This window comes from Myotis yumanensis, unplaced genomic scaffold, assembly GCF_028538775.1.
Source record: "Myotis yumanensis isolate MYYU_CA2020_CCGP unplaced genomic scaffold, mMyoYum1.0.hap1 SCAF_1, whole genome shotgun sequence".
NCBI lineage: Eukaryota > Metazoa > Chordata > Mammalia > Chiroptera > Vespertilionidae > Myotis > Myotis yumanensis.
The window spans coordinates 64,443,729-64,461,125 of NW_027223752.1; the positions used below are offsets into that span (position 1 = coordinate 64,443,729).

Consider the following 17,397-nt stretch of genomic DNA (forward strand, 5'->3'; position numbering starts at 1 on the left):
GGCGGCCCCGGCGGAGGAGGTAGCGGCGGGGGAGACGGCGCGGAGGGCTCGGACGGGAAGTCCCGCCTCAGCCAGTCGGTCCCGGCGTGTCTGCCTCGGCCTGCGGGAGCGGGGCCGGCCCAGCCGGGTCGGGGAGCCGACCTCTTAGCTCCCGGTGCCCTTCTCAGCCCGGCCGGGCCGCCGGAGGGGACGCGCGGTTCTGGGAGAGTCTCTCAAGGTCGAGCTGCAGTGAGTTTGAAAATGCCGGTCCCACCGAACGCGTGTCCATGCTACCAACCCCCAGATCCCCGTCCTGAGAACTCGGTGCTTGTGTGTGGCTCTGTCAAGACACGAGTTTGTAGTTTGATGGTTTGGTTTGCTTAAAAACTACACGGGCCTGAAGAGGTGGCACTGTTTTTGTGCACTTTCCCGGTTTGAAATTAAGCACCATGTATGGATAGATTTCCCGCTCCCTTCCCCCGACCCCCACCAATTCAAAGACAATCCAAGCCTAAGAAGTGGGTAACAACTGAGAGTTGGAAATACAAGGGCTAGATATTGTGTCCTGTGAATTCAGCAGGTGAAATACAGGACCGAACCTTGACCTGGAGGAGTTTACCATATCAAGTTAAGCATGGGTAGTACAGAAAATATGACTAATAAATGGTAGGGTTTTCAAAACAGCTCAGAATGGACTGGCCAATGAAGGCTCCTTGGTTGGACTTGAGTAAGGCCTTTGGCTCAAGCATGACTGCAGTCTCGAGTAGTGTTTGTCAAGGGGATTGTGTGGGACCCATTGGTGGAGGTCCTATGTGTAAGCAAGGAAATCTATTTAGCCAAAACTGCGCTTTTAAAAAAATGAAGTAATATAATGTGGAAATATTGGTGCATGGCTCTTGGTAAGGTTAAGCATTGCTTTATGGAGTTTTAAATTATTGCCGCAACCTTCGGGGCGAGGCTCAGGATCTGAAGGAGGCGCCGACGCACAAATGAAAATGCTATACAAGAAATCCGAATCTAGAAGGCATTGGGGGCCAGGTGGAACCTCTTTTCCTGAAGAGGCACACCGAGTCCTGGCCTAGTCCGCTTTTTGCTCAGTTTTAGGTACACATCTTGCCCTCAGTGAAGCACGGCAAGCACATACAGACAGACAGTCTCAAAGGTCAGTAAAGACCAGGAAGGTCCAGTAAACATTTACTTGGAGGCCATCAGGTCAGGAGGTTGCTTCGGGCCACCGCTATCTCAACATGAACAGTCGGTGCCTAGCGTCAGCCCTGCTAACGCTCAAGGTCCATCAGCCTCCCGCGTTCCTTGGTGCACGCTCATGACAGTATTGGCAAGCGGTGGCTTCCCACAAATTATGTATGTGTGTACACACACATACACACACACACACACACACAATTTATATAATACACCTGCATACACTAGGTCATGTTTATAAAGTCTATTTCTGATTTTGTGTTTTTCTTTAAAAAGTTTGAAGGCCACTGCTTTAGGGAGAAAGATGAACTTTCTAGGTAAGAGAAGTAGCAATAACGAAAGTCTCCAAGCCAAGAATAAATAATTCACATCTTTTTTCTCCTTTAACTGCTTTAGTTCAAGTGCACAGATTACAAAACAAAGGATATGATTAATTAATTGGAGTTACTATTGCTCTGCAGTAAGTTACTCCAAAATATGTGTCTTAAAACAACCATTTTATTATGTTCATGAATTGTGTGTTCAATAGGGCACAGAAGGATAGCTTTGTCCGATAACTCAGCTGGGAAGACGATGAATGCTAGCAGAGCTCCTGTGTGTGGTCTCTCCATGTGGCCTGGGGTCCTCACAGCATGGCAGCAGGGTAATGAGACTTCCTAGTGTAGGCCCAGTGCTCCAAAGTCAAATGTTGCAATGGACAAGGCAGAAACTACATGTCCTTTTTTGACCTAGCCTCAAACAGTAATATGGTGTCACTTCTCTCACATTCTTTTGGTTAGGAATCACAAGGCCTGTCCAGAGTTTAGGAGAAGGGACATAGAAGTTGCTTCTCTAAAGATTGTCAAAGAATTTGTGGTCATATATATTTTTTTAAAACCAACATAGTGAATTTACTGCTATCACAGAAAACCCCCAAATTTCAGTGGTTTAATACAATAAACTTTGTCTCACAAGAAATTGATTATGGGTGTTTTTAGTCAAATGAAATGTTAGACTTAAGGATACAGGTTTCTTTTTCTTTTTTTAGTGGTTCTGCTCTCCCCTAGGACTTGGAGCCCACAGCTTATCTGACAAGAAAGAAAGCTTGGTGAATCCCACAAAAAGTTTTAGAGATCAGCCCTAAAAATGCATATATCACTTTTCCCAGATTTCATTGGCCAGAATTTAGTCCCAAGTCCGCTACTATAACTGCAAGGGAGCCTGAGAAATGTAAAGAAACATATATTGGTGAGCATTAACAGTTTGCCACATTCTAGGCCTTTAACCCAAACCCTCTGGTTCCCAACCTCTCCGCTCTATTTTCAATTTTATCCAAAGGAAAATTCTTTCGGGTCTTTTAAATATTCTGTTATTTACTCCATATTTCAAAATATGGTTATACTGCAATTTCTTGATTTTTCAATCTCAGACATTATTCATTGACTTTCTCCTATGGAAGTCAATGACAAAGCTCTTTTATCACACCATCCCTAAGGGTTGGAACATTTCTTTTCATCTCCCCCCTCCCCCACTCTTTTTATCCCCTCATCTCTCAGTATAGTAATATCACAGTTTTTGTTCAAATCAACATTTGTAAGTATCAGTCAACCCTCACCACGTTAACTTTCCATGCAACCTGGTACTTTCCTTTATCTTAATAAATGCCATATTTATACTCACTCGTTTGTAATCTGCCCTCAAATACTCTACCAAAGTGCTAAAATGTCACAATCAAACACGTCAGTTAATCTAGAAGATTAATTTTTTATCCTCAAGATAGTCCTAACTCTAGTTCATTCAGTATTAGTTGCTTTTACAATCCAATACTGCTCTCCTGTGTTGGATCCCTTGTTTACTTTTTCTTTGTTTACTCCTTTGTTTTTATGAAACATATCTTCCAGTACCTTCCTGAGAAAAGATGAATGGGAGTATGGTAGACAGCATAATGACCACCCCCAAAGATGTCCACATCCTAATCTCCAGATCCTTATGGCAAAAGGAACCTTGCATATGCAATTAAATTAAGGATCCTGAGATGGGGAAGTTACCCTGAATATTTGGGTGGGCCAAGCATAATCACAAGTGTCCTTATAAGAGGAAGACCAGAGGACAGAGAGAGTAGAAGATGTTGCATTTGCTGGCTTTGAGGTTGGAAGAAGGAGCTAAGGAGTAAAGAAATGCAGGTGACTCCTAGAAACTAGAAAAGGCAAGGAAACAGATTCTCCCTTACTGCCTCCAGAAGGAGCATAGCCCTGTAGACCCGTTTCAGACCTACGATTTCCAGAACTGTGAGATAATAAACCTGTGCTATTTTAAGTGACTAAGTTTGTGCTCCTTCGTTATAGCAGCAATATGAAACTAATACAGGAAGAGATGGTGATTTTTTTTTTTTTTACTACTTTTCAGATCTGAAAAATGTCACACACTTAATAGTCTGCCTGTATTTAAATTTCTAGGTTGAAATCATTTTGCTGGAATAATCCTCTAAATTCTTATCTTTTGTCCTGTAATTCTTTTCTTTAACTTTTTACTTCTATTCCCAGATTTCTTCAGTTCCACCCTCCCACCCCCCCCACACACAAACATTTTGTTTAATATTTAATTAATACCATTGTATTTGTACTTTTTAAAAATTCTCTTTTGCTTTATAATATGCTATTTTGGTTTCAGGGATATATTACCCTGTATCTTTCTAAGAATCTTAAAGACATTTTAAAGGTTTTCGTGTATTCCTATTATCTTTATCCTCTCAGATTTTATTTTCAGTTATTTGTTTTGATTTCTAGGTTTTTGTTTTTATCTTTTTAAAATTTTTATAGTTATTCCTTAAATATCAAGTAATCCTTGGATTTCTATTCATATTGAAGAATGAGAATTAAATGGTGATAGAAAGCTCAGTGTGCCTGAACAGGGGTTGTCAAATAAATAGCTTCATAATAGGATCAGATTTTACATTGGAATATTCTCAAATGTCTATAGAATAAAGGCACTAATGAAGATAAGAGCAGAAATCAATAAAATTAAAAACAGATGTCCACTGGAGAAAAGCAACAAGGCCAAAATTCCTTCTTTGAAAAGATTAATAAAATTGATAAGTCCTTGGGGGGACTGACCAAGAAAAAAAAAGAGAAAACTCAAAGTACAAATATTAGGAATCAAAAAGGAAACATCCTGCAGATAGTAAAAACAATAAGAGGATAATAAGAACAAATACTTACGTCGAACTATTTGACATTTCTTTTTATTTTTCTTGAAAAACTCAATTTACTGAAACTGATATAAGTGGAAATAGCCTTCTTGAATGATCCTATATTAATTTTGAGAAATTTTATCTGTATTTGTCTGCTCTAGCTACCATAATAGAATACTATGGACTGGGTATTAATAGAAATAACTTAAATAACAGAAATTTATTTTCTCATAGTTGTGGAGTGGAGGCCAGAAATCCGAGATCAAAGTGCCATCAGGGTTGGTTTCTCGTGAGATCTCTCTTCCCGGCTTGTAGATGACTGTCTTCTCACTGTGTTCTCACATGGCCTTTGTGCATTCAGGGAGAGAAATATCTCTCTGGCATCTTTTCCTCTTCTTATAAGGACACCTCTATAGGATTATGGTTCCACCCTTATGACCTCATTTAACCTTGATATCTTCCCCAGAGGCAACATAGCCAAATATACTCACATTGGGGGATAGGGTTTCCACATAGGAATTGGGTTGGGGAGGAACACAATCCTCCTCCTATATCAGTGATGGTGAACCTTTTGAGCTCAGCGTGTCAGCATTTTGAAAAACTCTAACTTAACTCTGGTGCCGTGTCACATATAGAAATTTTTTGATATTTGCAACCATAGTAAAACAAAGACTTATATTTTTTATATTTATTTTATATTTTTAAATGCCATTTAACAAAGAAAAATCAACCAAAAAAAATGAGTTCGCGTGTCACCTCTGACATGTGTGTCATAGGTTTGCCATCACTGTCCTATATAATAAAAGGCTAATATGCAAATTATCCCCAGGGACAGGAGTACTACCAACCGGGACTTAGACGTGCGCTGACCACCAGGGAGCAGGGTGAGTGGGTGAGTGGGCGGCTCCAAGCCAAGATGGGTGTGAGCAGGGGCCCCTATCACCCCACCAGTTGCCCCACAGATTGGTGAGGCCTAGGCCTAGGGACCCTATCTGTGCACAAATTTTTTGCACTAGGCCTTTAGTTAATACTATAACAGTATCTCAATTTAAAACTCCTCCCTAACTTCAGATTTAGGTAGCATCACCAGCAAGGTCTATCAAACATTTAAAGAAGAAATAGAATTGATCTTTCAGATTTCCAAATTCTTTCAGAGAATAGAAAAAAACATTACCCAACTCTTTTTATTTTTATTTTTTTTAGGCCAGAATAATCATAATTCCAAATCTTAACAAGGACATTATAATAGAGAAAATTTCAGGTCAATATTTCTCATAAACAATTTGGTATAGCTTCATGATGAATGTTTCCTATTCCACTACCTTAAAAGATTGTGTATTCTGCAGTTGTATGTTCTATATGTTCTATAAATGTCAATTAGGTTAAGTTGCTTGATAATGTTCAAATTACCTCCTTACTGATTTATGTATCTACCTATTTATCAATTACTTAGAGAGATGTGTTAAGAATTCCAAATATAATTGTGGTTTTGACAATATTTCTCATTTGATCAATTCTTGCTACATTTATTTTGAAGCTCTTTTATTAGGTGCAAACACATTTAGTACTGATATGTTAGCACTGATATGTCTTCTGAATGAATTGGCCTTTTATCAATATGAAGTAAGCTTAATTAGGTATGGTAATACAGTGGGGCCTTGACTTACGAGTTTAATTCATTCCGAGACCAAGCTCGTTAAGGAGCTTGTTAAGGAGCTCGTTAACTCAAATTACTCTATCAACTCAATGCAAAAAATCAGCCGAGAGACAGCTGGTATCTCAAAAAACTCGTTAGTCGGGACACTCGTAAGTCAAGGCCCCACTGTATTCCTATCTTGAAGTCTACTTTTTCTGATATTAATATAGACACACCAGTTTTCTTACGATTAATATTCCAAATTTTTCAGTAGTTTCTTTTTAAAATTTCAGTTTCTCTTGAAATACACCATTATTTTCATGAACTATATTATAATCCAATATATATTGTAAAACCTTTAACATATTTATAATAGTTGTTTTAAAATCCTTATCTGCTAATTACAATAATTGCATTCTCAGTGAATTGGTTTGTATTAACTGTTTTCTCTTCATTATGGGTCCCATTTTCCTACTTCTTATATGTCTTTTAATTGTTTTATTGTGTATTGGACATTATGTGGAAAAAGTGTGGAGACTGAAGTTTAATTTAGTTCTAAGAGAGCACAAGCCTTTTTCTTACCTTGGCATTTAGAGTGAGAGGCTGTTCCTTTGAAATCTTTCTATACTTGTATTAAGCTTTAATGTTGGCTGCAGCTTTCATTAGATTGAGTTCACCTGTGATTAACCCACCTCCAGCATCTCTCTTCAAAGCCACCTCTTATATCTTGTCAGTATTTCATTGGAACGGATTTGGACTGAAGTTTTAAATATTTTTGGTTCACCTTTGGAGTCAACTCTGTCAGGGCCTTGGAACCCAAGTATTATAAGAATGCATTGGCCTATGTAAATGCTCTAACTTCCCAGCCCTCCTCCATGGTTGCTGCTTTTTTTTTTTTTTTTTTTTTTAACAATATTTGGAAGTGAGGTGTGGGGTAATTTTTTTTATTTTATTTTATTTTATTTTTTGCATTTGGGTGTCTTTCAGACTCCCGTTTGTTCCCTAAGCTCACACTGATGCCTAAGGCCCAGCCTGACTTCTCTTCGTCTCTGCAAAATTACTGAATCATGGCAAGCCAACACAGAGCTTACTTCTGGGTAAGGAAGCTGCAGCAGCATCGTGCTCACTTATAAAGGGCATATTTCTCTCTGAATTTCAGGTCATTAAGGCTTCCAGGTAAGGCAGCTTTATGGGTTTTTCACCTATGCAGTTGCATAGGGCCTCATGATTAGGCATCCCTACACTTGGTTTAATTATGTAATTGTTCCTGCTCACTGGCATCCTGCACTCTTCCCTAACCCCATAGAAAGGTAAGTTTTTTATTTGGTCCAGGTTTTTCTTGTTGTTACCATGGAAGCATAAGGTGTTTTGCATTCTCCTACATCCTAACAAGAGCCTTACTTCCTTTTAACTAAGAACTTTGGAATTTTATATTGAAATTAGCTGGAACTTTCCTACACAAATTTCACTTTCTTAATTCATTTTCTAATTCCCTTTCATTGAAATGTGGATATTATTATAGTGCTTTGTACTAGAAGTGATTTGTACTAGACAGACATTACAAGAAAAAAGTCAAAATTTAATTGGTTTTAATTTGGCTCCTTTATATTCTGTGCATTTTAAAATATACACATAGCTTTTTTCTAGCCAAACTGCTATAATAACCATCCCTGAACATATATCATGGACATTTTTTTCTCTACGCATATTGTGCTACTTCTCTCTAACAGTGGGGCCTTGACTTACGAGTGTCCCGACTAACGAGTTTTTCGAGATACGAGCCATCTCTTGGCCGATTTTTTGCTTTGAGTTGCGAGCTAAAATTCGGGTTACGAGCCAGCTTCAGATACCCCACCGCTAGTTGGCGCAGCAAACGTCACAGTGAACGCCACAACATCAGCCCAGCATCACGTGTCTCACTCGTTCACTTTAAGCGGTAGTTAGCTCTTAGTTGCAGCATCAGTGTTGTGCTCGCATTTGCGCTTGCAGTTATTTTGCAAAACTTCGTTTTTTCAACCATGGATCTGAAGAAAGTAAGTGCGAAGGACAGTGCTGAGAAGAAGAAGGGGATGATGTGCATTGAATTAAAGAAAGAAATTATCGAAAAACATGACCAAGGTGTGCGTGTAATCGACTTGGCGAAGCAGTACGAGAGCGTAGCACTTCTACGATCTGCACCATACTGAAGCAGAAGGAGTCGATACAGGCTACAACTCCAGCCAAGGGCATTAAAATAATTCCTAAACAGCAGACATCTATACATGAAAATATGGAGAAGCTGCTAATGGTGTGGTTAACGGAGAAGCAGCTCGCAGGAGATACCGTGACGAAGGCTATAATCTGCGAGAAGGCACGAGCTATTTACGCTGATTTGCTGCAGCAGACCCCAGGCACTTCAATGGACGAGGCATCGGGCGAGCTGTTTAAAGCCAGTCGGGGCTGGTTCGAAAATTTTAAAAAGAGGACTGGCATTCACTCCGTTGTCACACATGGTGAGGCAGCGAGCGCGGATATAAAGGAAGGTGACATCAACGAGCTCATCCAGAAGCACTCGGAGGAACTGACAACGCAGGAGCTAAAGGAGCTACAGACGCAGCAGCACACGGAGGTTTTGCAGGAAATAGATGACCTGGAGGAGGAGGAGGAGGTTATCTCTATAAGTGAGATAAAGGAAATGTTGGGAATGTGGGAGAAACTTTCAGACTTTATTCAAAAGAAACACCCAGAAAAAATTGCAATTGGGCATGCGATGGAGCTATTTAATGACACTTGCCTAACTCATTTCAGAAATATCCTGAAAGGGAGGATGAAACAGATCTCATTGGACAGGTTTTTATCGAAAACTCCTGTAGATGAAAGTGATGAAAGTGTGGCGAAAGGGGCAAAAATCAGCAAATAAGATTCAGTTATTCAGTTATTCAGTTCAGCCTTTCTCCTCCAACTCCATCAGCATCTTTAAGTCGTTTGATCTCCAAGGTAAATGCTGTACATTAAACTTAATAAAACAAGTTTATTGCACTACATTCTATTGTTCAGTATTGTGTTTTTATACAATATTCGTTATTTTTAAATACATTTTTCTTATTTAAAAACATTTAACAAAACAATTGTGGTGTTTTTTGGGTGTCCGGAACGGATTAATGGCATTTCAATTCATTGTAATGGTGAAAATTGATTTGACATATGAGTAATTTGAGTTACAAGTTCCATCACGGAACGAATTAAACTCGTAAGTCAAGGCCCCACTGTATTTCCTACCTTTCTCAATCTGACTAGGCCTAGAGTCTCATGCTTTCCATAAAATTTCCCTGACAGCTCTATGCATCTTTGTATCTGAACACTTGTTTTTGTGTGATTGTTATACATATCCTTTATTTTTTCATTACTATATTATCTGTTAATATATTTACTTATGTTCATCGTCTATTTTAAGTAATATTAAGAGAATGAAATATTATCTTCAACCTCAAATGTATAGTTATTTTTACAGAACATGGCCTTGTGATTTTGTAATCTTGATCATTTTACCTATTGATAAGAAATATGGGTTTTAGTAAATTAAAATGTAATGCAATCTTTTCAGACAATCAGACCATTAGGGTATTAAATAGGATATTCTGAATTTCTCTTATTTTTGTCTTCTCACTAGTTTTTTTTTTCTTTTCTTATTTAAAAAAATATATAAATACCTACATATTTCTCTGACATTCATCTACTCATTTATTAATTATTTAATGAACACTGAAAGTACTTATTATGCATTGGCCATAGGGGAGCCTCTGTATGAAATTTTGTCAGTTCTGCAGTGATTACACCGTAGTTTCTATCCTTGTAAAGATACAAATCTGCTGTTTGTTACCATAGCATGGTTCTCAACCTTCTGGCCCTTTAAATACAGTTCCTCATGGTGTGACCCAACCATAAAATTATTTTCGTTGCTACTTCATAACTGTAATGTTGCTACTGTTATGAATTGTAGTGTAAATATCTGATATGCAGGATGGTCTTAGGCAACCCCTGTGAAAGGGTCATTCGACCGCCAAAGGGGGTCGAGACCCACAGGTTGGCATAGAGAATATTTTTGGGGGCCAAGTTAGTCTTCCTAGAAAAAATGACTTTTAATTTGATATTTGATATAAAAGTTAAATAGGCCAAGAATGGGTTGGAGGAAGAGGGTTCAGGACAGGGAGCCTTCTAAGCAGCGGAAGAATGTGTACACAGTCTCTAAGGCAAAGAAGAGTAATATGTAGTCTCAATTAAAATTAATTTGTCTAATGAAAGGATACATTTTTAACTTACAAAGAAACTGCTAATAAAAATAGGGTTATTATTTATTACACTAAAACATCCAAATATTTAAAGTATTTTCACCATGTCACTAGTGTGGCTTTTTAAATACTTCATTTTCAAGAGGAGCATGTTATTACATTTTTGGCTCTGGATTTGTTGTAGACACCATCCCAGAGAGCCCAAAATATCCTATAACTCTTGTAGGAATTTGAAATGAGGACATTCAGGAGGATTCATGTGGAGCTTTTCTCTAGGAGTGGGGTATCAGAATTTGGGTTGGAGGCACAGAATTTAAACACTGATCTCTGTCACTTTTCAAAGTGCAGGGACTTTACAAAGTATTTTACAATATCTTATGGCTCTGAAAATTATGATAAGTTCAGTGTTTTTATTTATTTAACTAAATTATGTATAAGATTATGAACAATCTGAATTTATGTTAATATTGATTTTTCTTTATTAGGAACCTCCAAAGAACATTGAAGAATTCTTAAGGCTCCACAAGTTGGTGAGTAGAGCATCCCGTTTTATGTGCCAGTACATCTTTTAAAATATCAGTTCTGGAGGTGGAAAAAACTTTAATAATAGAAATTTGTATGGGTTCCATTTTCTTTTTGTTCTTTATTGAATTTATTGGGGTGACATTGGTTAATAAAATTATATGTTTCAGGTGCACAATTCTATAATACATCATCTGTACATTGTATTCTGTGTACACCACCCAAAGTCAAATCTCCTTCCATGACCCTTTATTGCCCATTTACTCTTTCTACCTCCTCCCCATTTTCCTTTCCCTCTGATAATTACCATAATGTTGTCTGTGTGTATGAGGTTTCTTGGTTTGTTTGTTTAATCCCTTCACCTTTTTAACCCAGCCCTCCAACCCCCTTCCCTCTAATAGCTGTCAATCTGTTTTCTATATCTATGAATCTGTTTCTATTTTGTTTGTTCATTAGATTTTACATATAAGTGGTATCATGTGATATGTGTCTTTCTCTGACTGGCTTATTTTATTTAGCATAATACTCTTCAGGTCCATCCATGCTATTGCAGAAGGTAAGATTTTCTTCTTTTTTTATGGCTGAGTAGTATTCCATTGTGTAAATGTACCACAGCTTATCTATGCACTCATCTACTAATGGGCACTTGTGCTGCTTCTAAATCTTGGCTATTGTAAACAACACTGCAATGAATATGGAAAATACATTTTAATGTAAGAAATTTTAATAAATATTTACCTTCTTTCAGTAAGCTCTATCTCATAGCTGTTCCCTCTTGTCAATATTCTATTCTCTTTTCCACTTTTAAAAATTCCAGTCCAATGTCCTATCAGAAGAATTATATAGACATTTCTATATTATTTTGCTAATGTAAGATTTTTGACTTATATATTTACACCTTGAAGAATATCTGACAGTTTTGCTTACTTACATCATTTACATTCACCACAGCTGAGACAGGTATTGCAGTGGTGTTACATCAGTGTTCTTTGATGTTGAATCAGGGTAAAATATTTAAAATGTGTTTTTATGCTGAAAGCTCCAGTTTCCATTATGTGTAACTATTGATTTCTGGAGTTATTGGGATTGTATGGGTTTTCTCTTGGGTTCATGCAGTTGTGAATCTGAAGGTCAGGTTATTTTTGTGTTGAGGAGTGTCAAAGGCTAGGGAAATGATGTAATATGGAAGGCAAAGATGCTTTTTTTAATGAGGTGTGTACATATTTTGAGTAGATTGGACTTTAATTTGCACTTATTTATGCTTAAATGTAAACAGAATTTGCTGTGACTAAACTGTTAACGAGTTTCAAAAATATCTATTTTCTATTCTTATATTTGTTTAAATAAGTGTTGTTTTCTTAATGTTTTAAAAAAAGGATTGAATTCCCTTTAGGAGTGAAATGAAAATGTTCTTAATTTACAAAAGTTTGTTTCAATCACTGTGGCAAAGCAGAAATTTTGAAATACTTTTAGGACAAGCTTTTTGCAACTATTTTAATTTAAATAATGATGGAAATGTGCTGTAGCTTAATCACGATGCTCTGGGTCTTTTTTAATGTCAAGGGAAAGGGGTTACAGTTAAAATTAAGCCAAACTCAGCAAATATTTATGGAGACATTTGGACCATACCATCATGCATGTTTGGGAACCTATGATTTCAGATGAAATTTTCTAAACGTTTGAAGTGAAAATATTAGTCACTCTGTTCAAATTAAGAATAATACTAATCAAATCAAGATCACAGGTTAATGCCCTTCACCAAAGATAGAATAAAATCAAACTTAAAGCACCATACTTTTTGCAAAGGACAACATCTATATTGATGGCCTTCCTTTTTTATCAGCTAACATTTGATAAAACAACATATCCAGTTGTACCATTTTGTCTTTTATGGGTGTATCTGTACATTTTTTCTTATTGTCTAGATTTCCCAACCAAATACTTCATTGTTTTTTCAAGGTTGGGCTATGTCTATGCATTGCCAAACTATTGTATATTTGAATACATCTAGGAATAAAATGACTATATATTTAATTTTTTGTTTGCTGGACAAAACTTCTACCTCATAGATATTAGTAAAAAACTAATAATTCCTTCAAATTTATTTAAAACATATTTTTGAGTACCTATTGTGTATCAGGCACATAGACATTTAGAATATATCAGTGAATCAAAACAGGCAAAGATCCCTGCCTTCATGAAGTTGTCATTCTTTTTTAATTGTGGCATGTTATAAACAAGTGAATAAAACAAAAGAAAAATTGAAATATATTCTAAATCACTTATGGCTAAGCCTGTCTCTGTTTAATTTTCCTAAAATATAAAAGCAAAGGTATGTATTTTCATAGTTGTGTAGTGGTTAAAATCTGAGGCTCTGGGGTCAGATTGCCAGGTTGCCTATGTTTAAATCCCAGCTCTGCTACTAATTAGCATTTAGTACAGTACCTGGAACTTCCATGTCAGCTTTTAGTTTCTTATACTTTACTAGGGGCCAGTGCATGAAATTTGTGCACGGGTAAGGTCCCTAGGCCTGGCCGGCAATGAGGGCTGATCTGTGGGGCGACTGGCGGGGTGATCGAGGGCCCCCACTGGCACCCGCCTTGGCTAGCCTTGGGCCTGAGGGCTGGGGGCAGCTCCTGCATTAAGCGTCTGCCCCCTGGGATCAGTGCATGTCATAGTGACCAGTCGTTCTACCGGTTGTTCTGCCCTTCGGTCCATTTGCATATTAGGCTTTTATTATATAGGATGCTTTATCATTTCTTACATCACCTAAAGCCCTCTCATTTTGGTCAATTTCCACTATCTCTATCTTTCTTTTATAATTTTAATATTTTATACCATCTACTCCTCTTTCCTCTCCTTTGTTATAGTTCTGTGTATTTTCTTACCTTCAATCATTTCTCTTCTCATTTCTCTGTTGACCAATTCCTACATTCTCTTCTTGTCTCTCCCCGTTCATCAACATTCTGTTTCTATTTTGTTTTTTAAAAAATATTTTTACATTTTTATGGCATCCTTTTGTTCCACTAATGTTGTGTCATTATCATTTCTAGTATTTATTCTATTCATTCATTTAATGATTTTTATTCACTACCTACTATTTGCCAGGTAATGTTCTGGACACTGACGACACAACAATGAGCAAAAAAGATAAATATTCCTGCCCTTGTGAAATTTACATCACTCTCCTCCTTCTGCCTGCATCTATACTATCACAGCTTTGTATTCCTTTTAAGTTATTTAGGTACTGAAGATTTGGTTTAGCCCTTTCCTTATATACTTATCAGAGTTGACCTTCCCTACTGTTATTCATTATTCTTTTTTCTGCTTTTATGTGATTTCTACCTGGTAGTACTCGTCTTAGGACATCAGTGTCAAATTTTGTTCATAGGGCTGCTAGGTTTGTAATATAGACCTGGAGGATACTTAGATCCCTACTGGATCTTTCGCAGGAGATCAAAGGTGCTTTACTATAGAGAGAATAATTATTTCTTTTCCATTCTCTTTATTCAGGGAATAGCTGTTTTATTTATTTGTTCATTCATCCATCCATCCATTTAGATGGCTCAAGTGATATGAGAGAACTGTATTTTCAAAAGTAGTTGCCATTCTAAATTGACCATGTTTGTCTCCAGGAATTGTATCCTATGATCATATCTTATTCTTCTGAGATCTTTGTATATTTTGACACAATAACCAGGTGGTTGAGTGTCTTCTTTAAAATATGTGTTTGTAAGATTTTAGAGGGTGTACTTATGTATCTGAGTAATATTTTTTATTCCAAAATGGCAGAAGGACCTAGATCTCTCTGGGAAAGTTTTCCGATTTTAAAAGCTGGATATTATTTAGCTACTTGTTATCATTAGAGAGCACCATTCATAAAGATATGATGATGACTGTAGTGGGCTTTTACTTTTCTACTTATAAAGAGCAGAAACTTATTTCTCACAGTTTTGGAGGCTGGGATACAAGATCAAGGCACCAGCAGATTTAGAATCTATTACAAAACTGGCTTCCTGGTTCACACACACAGCCTTCTTGTTGTGACCTCATATGGTAGAAGAGATGAGCAAGTTCTTTGGAGCTTCTTTTATAAGGGAACTAATATGGACCATGAAGGCTTCACCCTCATGTCCTACTCACCTCCCAAAAGCTCCACCATCTAATACCATCACTTTTAGGGTTAGGATTTCAACATACAAATTTTGGGGTGACACAAACATTCACACCATAACAGAAGGCATCAATTCTAGTGTCCAATAAACATAGGAAAAAGGGGGACAACTTGCCTCCAGGTTTGGGGCATCAGTAAGAACTGTAGCAGAGTGTGTACATCATCAAATTTTAGAGTTCAGTGGGCTTTGATAGGTCTAATTAGTCACCATATCATCCACTACCCTGGCCCTAACACTAATCCCTTTAGTGTTAGTGGCTTTTATAGGCTTTTAAAGGGAGAAAAAGGGAAGTGGAATGGACCAAGGCAAGTTTAAAATTCCTGATCTGGAGATTTCAGATTTATTCCCATTTAGCTAAATTTCCAGAATATTTTACCAAAATTTATTAAAGAGTTTTATATCATACAAGTTCCAGAACTCATTCTCTTACTTACAAACCCTTAATTATTTTGGCTAAATTTCTTTGTTTTGTTATCAATTGGTTATATTGAAAGATAATCTTTTATTTGGTTTGCAAATGTTAATATTGTGATTCCCCTTCTATTCCTATTATTTTCCTCTCTTTTCTTCATCTCCTTCCCTTCTTGAGTAGTTTAGTCCTAAAGCCATTTGGGGGCCAAAAAAAGGCAGGCATCCAAATTGGCAGGGGAGATAGGGATTCACTGGGATAATGTAGAGCAAGCTGTCTGAAGTCAACCACAGTGAGGAGAGTGTCCATGTTACACCGTATGTGTCAGAATCCAAGGGAATGAGGATGATATCTACACGAAGCCAGGGGAAGGGATGAAGGGTGATTGAGATGGGAGGTAGGCTATGGCCTGATATGGGAAGTCAGAACCCAAGTGGAGGTAAGGAAGGTATCCGTATAGAAGGGGCAGCCTGGCAAGAGGTGTCAGAGCCTGAGCAAGATGAGAAGGGCATCCAATAGAGAAGAAGCTACCAGTACATAGAAGAGATGGGTTAGTGATCATCTGAGAAGATAGATAAAATAAATACATATATTAAAGATAATGGCAGCTAGGTCTTTTATTGTTGGAGATGATAATTATAACATGGAAAGAGAGAAAATAGAATGTTTGAAATTGGAATTAGGAATACCAGTATGAGTTCATGGTTTTAAGTACACAGGAAAGACTGAGGAGCTAAAGCAGTGATTCCCAAAGTGGGCGCTACTGCCCCCCGGTGGGCGCTGCAGCCATCCAGGGGGGCGGTGATGGCCACAGGTGCATTTGGGGGTGATGAGTAACTGCTATTAAAATTTAAAAAAAATTAATTTCAAGGGGCTGAGTAATATTTTTTCTGGAAAGGGGGCCGTAGGCCAAATAAGTTTGGGAACCACTGAGCTAAAGACATCTGAAGAAAAATGTAATGTGTAATACTACACTAGATCCTTTTGCTATAAAGTGCATTATTGGTTCAGTTGATGAAACTTGAATAGAATCTGAAGATTAGCTAGGAAACATTGTATCAATACCAATTTCCTGAGTCTAATGATTAATTTTGCTTATATAGAATAATGTATTTGTTTTTAGGAAATACACACTAAAGTATTCAAGGATGGTAGACAAGCAACTTATTTTCAAATGATTTAGGACAAAAAGTTTTTATGAAGCATTTGAAACTTCTAAAGTTTATGAATGTTTCAAGAATTTTAAAGAATACATTTAATAAAAAATAATGCTGTGTAATAAAATCTCAGTTTTAGCTAATTGATTTAAGTTGTATTGGATAACATTTTTTTTGCAGGATTATTGGCCAGAGGAAATCATCTTTGGAGATCAAGATAAATGGGCATACATACTGAAGAAAATAAAAGAAGATAGTTCATTTGCTTCAATTTATACACACCTATGGGAAAATGTCCCTCGAAGACATGGTGCAGTCAGGATCATGGAGGCAAGATTACAGGAATGTTCAATTCTTTTGAAAAACCATGCCTCTAAAATTCTTGAGTGGGAAAATATAATTTCTGAGAAAGGTAAACTGTATTTTTATATGAGTAGAGCAATAGTCAGTTGTGTGTGTGTATGTGTATCTATGTCTGTCTGTCTGTCTCTGTGTGCAATCTCATAAATAATGAAATCCTAAGGTATAAAATATCTAAAAAACATAATAATAAATTTATTTTATTTTATACCTCTTTCTTTCCATATGGTCCAGTACAGAATTTTAGTTGAACATGAACATGTGGATTTAAAGAAAGAATTGCTAGGACAAAAACTCAAATAGCTGTGAACTTTGTTAAGCTGGAACAGGGGTAGCCAAATATCAGGGAAACACAATGGATTGTATAAACTGATATTGGTAACAGAGATAAGCGAGCCAGCAAGAGTCAGGTTATAAGAACATAAATACCTAAAACCCAAAGTAAAAGGGGTGAGAGTGGATTTACATGAGCTAGTTTAGCTTGTAGGAAGGTAGTGTTTAGTATTCAGAACTGAATAG

The 17,397-nt window shown here is 37.1% G+C and overlaps 1 protein-coding gene across 6 annotated transcripts in view; it reads left to right on the forward strand.

The window, feature by feature from the left end:
• Positions 1-31: 31 nt before the first annotated feature.
• The window catches only part of FAM227B (family with sequence similarity 227 member B), a 209,825-nt gene continuing 192,459 nt past the window's right edge, over positions 32-17,397 (forward strand). For all 6 annotated transcript variants that reach the window (XR_011472449.1, XM_070423259.1, XM_070423244.1 and 3 more), the window contains exons 1-4: positions 32-228; positions 6,975-7,084; positions 10,741-10,785; positions 16,699-16,930. Coding sequence is in view for 5 of the 6 variants with exons in the window: in XM_070423259.1 (XP_070279360.1) it covers positions 7,055-7,084; positions 10,741-10,785; positions 16,699-16,930 (307 nt within the window). In the remaining variant the exon portion in view is untranslated. The remainder of the gene's footprint in view (positions 229-6,974; positions 7,085-10,740; positions 10,786-16,698; positions 16,931-17,397) is intronic.